Here is a 9,713-nt window from a genome sequence, read left to right as displayed (position 1 = left end):
CCTGAACCTGCATTTGGACACGGTCAACTTTATGGTGCCTGTTCAAGAGTTCGTGAAAGAACGGACGTAAAATTAAAAAATTATGGATGGTCCTCTGCAAGGCGAGCTTAAAAATGATGGAAAGATTTACACAAGAAATGTTGTGTACAAAGAGATCTTTGACATGTGAATTAACATTTTATTATTTAAATCATCTTTATTTATTGAGCTAGCGGTGGCTCTTAAGAAATGTACCGCCAGTGGTTTCCTTCATTGCACTCTAAGCAATTCAGCAAGTAGAAGGGGGAAAACCCATGGGGCAGTAAGCAAATGGGCGTCCTCGCCGCATGCCCTGGGTAATTCAGTTTGAATTAGCAGACACCTTTGCACAAATCATTTTAATTACAATTTATAATATCTAGAACAGCGGTCATTTCGTATAATCGCCGGGCTTTCTAGTAGTAAATAACTATCTAAGATTGATGTTTTAAATTTAGATGAAAGATTAATTTCATATAATACATTTTTATTATTATAATTTATATAAAAAGGCTAAACATGACTGAATGGAAGCATAAGAGTAAATAACTATTTCAAATCATTATTATAATTTATATAAAAATTGCTAAAGATAACTGAATGGATGCCTGCATCGCTATTTCGCTACCGAGTTATCGCTAAAGCATAGTTTCATCTCGTTGGTTGTTCAAACATAACTTTCTATAATGAATCATGCCTTTTCTTTGAAACAATTCTCGGTAAAGTGCAGAATCGCCCACTTGTTTGTTTGCTGCTTTTTACAGGGGTAAAAACAATTGGATTTTTGTCAATTTTCTTTTACTTTTTAAGTGAAAATAGGTCGATGTGTACATAGATAAAGTCAAGGGTGTGCGCAGTGCCATTTTTGTGCAATTCTGGGATTTTTGTTTTTTAAGTGAAAATAGATTGATGTGTTCATGAATACCCAGTATGTGCAATTCTTAAAAATGCGTCAAGCAGTGGGTGATTTTGCACTTTACACAAAATTCGATTGCACATTTTTCGTCATGGCCAATTCCCAAATTGGTAAATCCATAGGATATAACAATTTGGAATTGGCCATGACGAAAAGTTGAACTATATAAACTTACGCAATCTGAAATCAGCGCGTAAGCTAGATTTGGCGCACTGTTAAATGGGCGCATTTGCTAGGTTTGACGGTTTTGCGCATACATTTTCGCTGCAATTTTTTTACGGTCCTCAAAACGGAATAGTACCATAATTTCAAATAAAAAATGCAAAATTAAATTGATTTTTAGGTGCTACTTTGGTAGACGGTTGCACGGATTTTGGCGATTTTTTGGGGGCGAGCAATACGACTTATGGTAAACCCATTGCTGGACAAATTATTTATGGTAACCGATATTTTGTTGTAATTTTATTAAAAAAATAATGCGTTTTATTATGCATAAATTCCGTGTTTTAAATATTATTTATGACTTCTAAATAATAAAAATGAATTTAATTTTGCATTTTTATTTGAAATAAAAATTTTATTGTTTATGATATTTTATGGAACTTTATGTTGTGAATGATGTAATGAATGACGTCACATTATTTTAAAAGTAACTGGTTTTAATATCTATAAATTTTATCTAATGTTTTAAACATTATTTATGGCTTTTAAATATTAAAATACAATTTAATTTTGCATTTTTTAAAATATGATTTTATTATGAATAATTATTTAAATAATTTTAATTCTATGCGTGATGTAATCAGCTCCCTGATTGGTTACTGAATATTTGTGCATTACCGCGCCATTTTAAAATTTTATTATTCATCTCTTCGAATTCCTCTGATTTCAAAGCGAATGGATGTTTCGAAGATGAATGTTGTTATTGGTAATTACCAAGAATTATTGGTATCGGAATAAAAAAATTGCCTTTTTTTTATTTTAATATTTGACCTTATTTTGGCCAACCTGGCTTTCCTAATCAAAGATTTATTTATTGTTACAAGGGTCAGAGGAAATTTATTAAAAATTTTTGGAGGAAACCTTGCTAATTGCTTCTTCAATGACGTGCGAGAGATGTGGATCAAAGATAAAGATCGGGTTTTTTTTTTCTGGTTCTTATCAATATACGACAGTTAAAATACTTAAAAAAATGTAAGTATATATTTTTCTTTTACTTTATAATTGTATATTTCAATTTTTATTAAAAAATTAATACACTGTTTTCCAAAATTCCTGAAATATTTATTGCCACATATGTTTTAATGTTAAATAAGTATATCCTATAAAACTTATTTTAAAGGATTTGAATTTAAGTAATTGAAAAATTTTAATTCTTTTAAACGTTGGTATGATGTTTTTAATTCGATATTCAATTTAAGTAATATTTTAATCCAATTAAATGTTAGTGCAATGTTTTTATAGCGGTGTTTTTATTCTATTATATGAAAGTAATAATTTAACCTTACTTTAGCATTTTATACTCTTAGTAAACGTATTTATTTACGTTTGCCAGTCATCTTAAAAAACAACGTTTTCAACAAAAAATTAATCCATTATTTTTAACGATATGTATTTTTTTAAAGTTTCGAATACTTTACTATGCGTGAAATACGTAAAAACAGCATTTTTCAAGATGGCTGACGACTGTAAAAACCGCGCCAATGTAAATCGCCAAAAATCCGTGCAAACTGTGTACCAAAGTAGCACCGATTTTTAATATTTAGAAGCCATAAATAAAATTTAAAACACGGAACTTATGCATAATAAAACGCATTATTTTTTGGTGAAAATGTGCTTTAGCCCACTGCTTGGCGATTTTTTGAAAATTCCCAGTAAAATCTCAGAATACGTTGCATAAACAAAGTTGCGAAGGCGGAGCTATGTGGGTCGCCGCTTTCTCGGATGGCCAAGAGTCACAAGCGCGAGTCTCCTTTCCCCATCGATAGAAAGACTTGTGTCAACGATAGGGGAATGGCCGGTTTATCGATTACGAGTTTCAAAGTCCGTCTCGTGTATGAACCTTTGTGTTTAGAGGCAAAATGAATTTTGCGAAATCTTGGAGCGAATTTAAAGAAATACTTCGCAGACACGAAGTAGAAACTGTAACAAAATATGTTTACTACTATGGAAAGTCATTCGATAAAGAGAGTAAGTAATTTTTGAAGATGTAATGAGTAAATAAAAATCCTCTAGAATGTAAGTGCTTTCTTTGGTTGTTTAGTTGATATTTGGCCATTTTGTTCCAAAGAACTTATCAGCACTAATTTGTATTAATTTTATTGCGTACGATCTAGTTGATGTTGCGAGATTCGGTCCAAGTTGAAAAAAGGGTTTATAGACGTTCATATTCATTAATTTTGTTGCATAACGTGTAATAGCGTTATGTTTGATTTTTATTTGGTTTCATTGTCAGGTATTGCATGTTTTTTTTTTTTTTTTTTTTAAATAGCTGATGCTTCACGAAACATTCCGTACTATATTAAACATTAAACAAGATATACCGTGTTAGATTTGAAAATTTTTATTGTTGTTTTTGTTTCTTGAGAAACTCGACATTTGTCTCGATGACTACTATATTTTTCATCCTATTTTAGTGTATGAATGCAGTCTGTTGATTTGAAATATAATCATTTAATAGTCTATAAAGAAAATCCATTCTTTAGTTTTATCATTAACAACATGTTTCAAAATAACCTTATAATAAACACTACCAATTCAAAAAATATTCTGTTTTATTTTCAGGTAATAGTTCACCATAAAATTATAATGCATTGAAATATCAGGAAGTTATAATAATAAAGATATTGAATTTTAGAAAACAGTAAAGTTTTCTGAAAGGTATATATATTTCTTTAGTGATGTGATATATATATTTCTTTAGTCAATGAATGCTACTTATCTTGTGTGTAAAAAAAAAGTTGTCTATTTTGACTCTTAGCACCAATAGACTAGCAGATAAGATAGCTGAATACTGGATGTTTGATCAAGGTACAAATACTGTTGAATGGATTAGCTGCATGGGAATTTTCCTGTTCTCCTTATATATATAAGTGAATACAAGACAGTTTCCCATTAGACCTTCTCAAAGGCATCCCTTTTGCGTAAGGCAGCTAGCTCATTCTATACTTTACCTAGCATATATAATTTTAATATGAGACAAAATGACATAATTTTTTTACATAATAGTTTAATGCTTTTAATATCTCTCTATGTTTGCAGTAGGTGCTGCTTAATGTGATTACATTTGCCCATTTTTGATAATATAAGATGATGAGAAAAGTATCTTTTAAAATAGGAATTGAATTAACTATAAATATAACTAGCCACTTTCTTAACATTTTAATTAGGAAAAATAAAAGTTTGTTTATCAATTGTTTACAGTCTTCATTGCAAAAGTTCATTTGAGTAGTGCATAATGTTTCTGAAATTTATTGGACCAATTCTATACCTATAATCTTAATACTTGGAGGGCATCCTTGTTTAAAGAGATTTTGCCAATGTAAAATCTGAAATTGCGCAAAAACGCAAGTGTATTTTGGCAAAGATGTTTTCAGGAATTTTTACCTCCCTTTTGAAGAAGAGGGAACTGTGCTGAAGCCCTTCCAAATCAATAGCTATTGAAAATTCGTATGAAATTAAGTTTTTTTTTTAATTTTATTGTTTTGCGCTTTTTTCTAAATGCTTGATTAAAATCATTTTCGTTCTTCAGTTTAAGAAATTTATTGTATAATATTTTGATTATATTAACCAAATTGAGCAAATAAAATTACAGCAAATGATGCATTTTTTATGTTTCCATATATGAAAGAGCAGAACTTAGAAATTCAATAGCCAATATACACGACATCAGCTGCAATACATTAAGCAGTGTCTACAGTATGTAGTATATATAGAGACAGTTAAATGTATAATATGTTTATAGAGATCTGTAATTTCTTTCTTTTAAAAATCAAAGTATAATGTTAAATGTATAATATGTTTATAGAGATCTGTAATTTCTTTCTTTTAAAAATCAAAGCTTATCAGATTGTGATCTAAATCAAAATTTTCTTTCCAGTTGAACTAACTCCAGATTTACGATTAAACTGGTTAGATGATATTCCCTATTTCCACTTTGGGCGAAAAACCTATGTTTGCCATCAAGGAAAAGATCTGAATAAATGTCAAAAGGAAAATTATGCTAAAGAAAAAAATGAAAAGGTAAAATAACATTGTTATATTTAAAAATTTATACAAAAATATCACCTCTTGGATTATATATATATATATGTGTGTGTGTGTTTTTTTTTTTTTTTTTTTTTTTTTTTCTTTTAGTGTCAAACTGATCATGCTTTTGGTAAAGCATATTCCAAGAACCAGACAACTAAAAAAGTTAATTGTCCAGCTGTAATTAATGTTACCCGAATGTACAGGATGCCTCAGTTCAAGGTAGAAGTTTATTTAACTTTTTGTTCTAAGATGGTCTTAGTAATGTTAGAGAATTTTTTTTTAAGGAAAAAATATAATTCTGTCATGTATGAGCAAGTTGTATTGAAGGTATTCTATGATAAAGTATACATACTTTTTGACATAAAAACAAAAGGTATTTTTAGAGTCACAATGTAAAAAAGAGAAATGATTTTTTGTGTCTCTTTATTCAACATATTTTTCTAAATAGTTTTTTTTTTTTTTTTTTTTTTTTTTGGCCAAAAGAGGGTTTTTAACAGTAATATTTTCCTAAATAAATAATTCAGTAATTGACATGCAAATAAAATGATGTTTTCAGGCCAGAAATAAAGGCTTTTTATGCTAATTATATTCTAACCAATTTGCTACAAATAGAAATAAGTTGTTCAAAGTGAAGTTTTATTGGTTATGTTTCTTTGAAGAAGTAATTTGATCTATTGTTATAAAAATGGAAGATCCTTTTTACAGCTTTTTTTAAAGGAAAGAAATGACTCCTTTTTTTTTTTTTTTTTAATAATTTGCTATGAACAGAAAGTTTTTAAAATTGAACCTTTATCAATAATTAGTTTTAGATGACTGTGCTGGAATTTCTAAATTTTACTGTGATAAATATGTTTAAATTACAGGTAGTGCCAACCCGAAAAAGAAAGATTATGATATCTCGGAAAATTAAGGAAAAACTAGCCAATAAAGATAGTATTGCTGGTGAAGAAGTTTTCATGTTTAATTTACCTAATAGCCAAGATCATCAAAATCATCTAATGGGTAACATGGCTGCAGTAATAGAACCTATAGATGCTAGAGTGCGGCATTTCGTAGCTTCTAAAGTTAAGAATGGAAAATGCAATGCCACTGTAATTGCAAAGCTATTAGAAGTATACGTTTCAACTGAATTGGGAGAAACTGATAAAACGCGCAGACGATTTTATCCAGAAATGGAGGCAATAAGGAAAATAATAAGCCAAGCAAAATCCAATATTAGAACTAGTAAAATTGACCAGGAAAATACAGAAATGTTAATAAATAGCTGGGATACTTCCAAGTGTTCTGTTTTTTTTAGACCATGTACTGAAAATACATATGATGGTACTGAGCCAAATGACTTTACAGATTCAAAACTAAATCTGCTATTTGTATATCAAAGTGAAGAAATGAAAAATTTATATGTCTTATATGGTTCTAATCTTGTTCTCGACGCGACCTATCGAACCTGTAAGTATGCTCTCCCACTTTATTTTTTAGTTGTCAAAACAAATGTGAACTATCAAATAGTGAGCATAATAATTACACAAAATGAAACAGCCAAAGCATTAGAAGAAGCTCTTATAATTATTAAAAATTGGTCGCCTCTCGTTAGACCAAAATATGGGATGGTTGATTTTGCAATGGAAGAAATTACAAGTTTGGAAAATGTCTTTACAGGAATTAAGGTTTTTATATGTAGTTTCCATCGAGAGCAGGCATGGTCAAGATGGGCTTCTAAGAAAAAGAATGCAGTGGTTCCCAAAGAAGAGCTTTTGTGTAAATTACGTGCCATAGAAAATGCTCCAACTCAAGATGAAATGGTTGCAGCAATAGAGGTATTAAAATCATGGAACCAATATGAAGCTGTGAAAGATTATTTTGAATTAACATGGTTCAAGGAAATTGAGAGATGGGCTTTGGCTTACAAACCAAATGACTTATTCATAAACTCGAACAATGGTGTTGAACGCTTAAATGAGGAACTAAAATATAGATATCTTCAGGGATATAAAAACTGTATGCTGTCTGAAATAATTAAGATCTTGGTTGAGAAATTTCTGCCAGAAAGATATAGAATTTACGTCAGAAAAAATCTGACTATGCTTTCGCAGGCCAGGTTATACAATGAACATGTACCAAATTATTTAATCAATAAGCCAAAATGGTTAATTGATCACATAAAAACAAAATTAAGAGCTGCTGAAGTTTATTGTGGGTAGTATAAAAAAAATTTCACATGTCTTCTTTAAAGTTTCTTCTGAAACTAAGCATGATGCAGTTTATTCTGTCACGTTTGATGAACAGAAACAACTGTGTCAATGCACGTGCTTAGATTTCAGAAGAAACCGACTGCTGTGCAAGCATATTGTGTTTGCTGGCATGAAGTTTCCAGCCTGGAGTTTGGAATGTACTGCGGAATGGCTATTTTCAACACCTATTTTCAAAGTTGATGAAGATTTAGTCTCAAGAAGTATTTCAGGCACCAGAAAACGAAAATATTCATCAACTGAAACTCCTTCAGGTGGAACATCAGATAATTTACCCACCATATCTGAAGAAGCAACGTTGAGTAAAAAAAGAAATTTGATCAATGAGTGTGATGCAAATTACAGATCAATTTGGTCACTCCTTTGGAATTTAGATAGCGAAAATTTACACAATGTAGCCAACTCTTTGAAGGAGATTTTCGAGTCTGCTTCAAAAACAGTTATGCGAGATGAATATACTGGTCTACCGCTTCAAATTGAAAAAAAAATTAAACTAAAAAAAAGTAAAAGAATTGTCAAGAAGTATGGTCAACTAAACCTCCATCGCCGTAGAAATACCAGAGTTGGAATAAAGGTGGATATACATAAAGAAACCATTTCAGTAGATGGCCAGTAATTAAAATTAGTATAAAACCTAAAGCAGGCTACAAAGAGCCTTTGGCAAAGGTGACACCCCCACCTATGAGTGGATAATAGAGTAATCTCGGGGACCTGCATGCCATGGATACACTAATACTTATTTTCAAATAAAATAATAAATTTAATACTTTTAGGATTACCTTAAATACTGAATATTATCATACTTGAAATACTTTAGTATGTGCATTTATTTTCGGATTCTTCAGAATTTATAGTGAAAAAACTGCTACAACTATATACTATCAAATACCAGATTTCAGACAATTAAAATTGACGATAATTCAAAGTATAACATATAAGTTTTGTACAATTCAATAAACATAATACATGTTATTATTTAGTAATATTTATTTCCTGAACAACTTTACAAACACTTATTTGAGAGTCATATAACTTATTTCTATTCAATAATGCTGCAGCTGCATTGATTGTCACGATCAAGACATATGAGCAATATAGTATTTAATGCACTCAAAACTGAATCTGGTAAAGACTTACGGCATATTGGTTACCAAATGCATCTAAAGCAAACCAGTATGCAGGGTTAGTTTTACAGGTTCACTTGTTTTCAAATTAGCAACTCTGTAAAAGTTTTACTCTTGGTTGTACTGACACTGCCTGTTCTTTCTCATATCTAATTGTAGTTATTTGGTTGTAATATGCAGTAAAGGTAAGAACACTGGTGTAATATGCTGTAATTTTTATGTTAGATAGCCCAGTTACATGACTACAACATTTTTCCACTACTTTTTTTACACTGTAAACTCGGTTTAGAAAGTTATTTTCCATGATTTTGGGGTGTTGTATAATACATCATATGGAATAACTACAGTTAAATGTATTCATTCAAAAGAGGATATATTGTCTTGCTGAATCTTTTCCTGTACTTATTGTTTGATTTAATATTTCCAATGTGGTGGATTGACCATCATGGAATCATAGCATCCAGTAGATCTTTCAATATAACTCCATTCAGATATTCACATTTATATTATTGTAAATTAACGTAGAAGACAGATTGACAGATATTCTCAGTTCATAGTGCCAAAGTGTTTTTTAATAATGCTAAAATACAATTTAAAAAAAAAAAAAAGATTACTCATGTTATTATGTAGAATTAATGTTAAAATTCCATACAAGAAACAAGCATCGATTAATTGTGTTATATAGAATTAAAGAATAAACAGTCAGGTAGAAATTTATAAATGCATAAAACACAACAAAAGGCAGGGCTGCATTTATTCATCCAGTTCATTGAAAAAGTTGTGGCTTTCCTAGACCCCTACCCCTTGTCGAACATGTAGGTTGTTTCGAATGTTGTCATGAGTAACTAACATAAAATATAATTTTTTCCCCAAATTAGTATGTTATAATTTTTGAATAAAAGAAGAGTGAGATAAGTGGTTATTCTAGCCGAAATAAAGTGTGTGTTGAGTTCCAGTAAAGACCCAAAAATGTCATCTGGGAAAGCTGAGAAAGGGAAAACGAGCTAGCTTTAACCTGAGTCTAGAGATGCATATAATACTACATACATACAATACAGATAAGTGTGAGTAAACTGGTGCACTTAAATTATAACATAAGTCACAAATGTACATTACAGGTAAAGCATGTCAATTTAAATAATATGTGTATTAAGT

General features: G+C 30.1%; 1 protein-coding gene across 2 annotated transcripts; it reads left to right on the top strand.

The window, feature by feature from the left end:
- The first annotated feature begins 2,892 nt into the window (after positions 1-2,892).
- On the top strand, positions 2,893-8,144 carry LOC118180319 (uncharacterized). 2 transcript variants are annotated; one of them, XM_085823890.1, is made up of 4 exons: positions 2,893-3,124; positions 5,034-5,176; positions 5,291-5,404; positions 6,049-8,144. In XM_085823890.1, exons 1-4 carry the CDS (start codon positions 3,016-3,018, stop codon positions 7,384-7,386), a joined length of 1,704 nt encoding a protein of 567 aa, XP_085680016.1. In that variant the 5' UTR covers positions 2,893-3,015; the 3' UTR covers positions 7,387-8,144. The 2 variants fall into 2 exon arrangements, with proteins under 2 accessions (XP_085680016.1, XP_085680017.1); XM_085823891.1 differs by lacking the exon at positions 5,291-5,404.
- Positions 8,145-9,713: the final 1,569 nt, after the last annotated feature.

The sequence above is a fragment of the Stegodyphus dumicola genome, chromosome 9 (assembly GCF_044657685.1).
Source record: "Stegodyphus dumicola isolate Sdum_Otavi_A_Nest chromosome 9, ASM4465768v1".
Taxonomy (NCBI): domain Eukaryota; kingdom Metazoa; phylum Arthropoda; class Arachnida; order Araneae; family Eresidae; genus Stegodyphus; species Stegodyphus dumicola.
This window is presented reverse-complemented; position numbering and strand designations above follow the sequence as displayed.

Coding starts and splice junctions, on each gene's coding strand:
- LOC118180319 (XM_085823890.1), top strand. CDS start 3,016: ATGAATTTTGCGAAATCTTGGAGCGAATTTAAAGAAATACTTCGCAGA. Junction 5,177..5,290: donor CTAAAGAAAAAAATGAAAAG/GTAAAATAACAT, acceptor TTTTTCTTTTAG/TGTCAAACTGATCATGCTTT. Junction 5,405..6,048: donor ACAGGATGCCTCAGTTCAAG/GTAGAAGTTTAT, acceptor TTTAAATTACAG/GTAGTGCCAACCCGAAAAAG.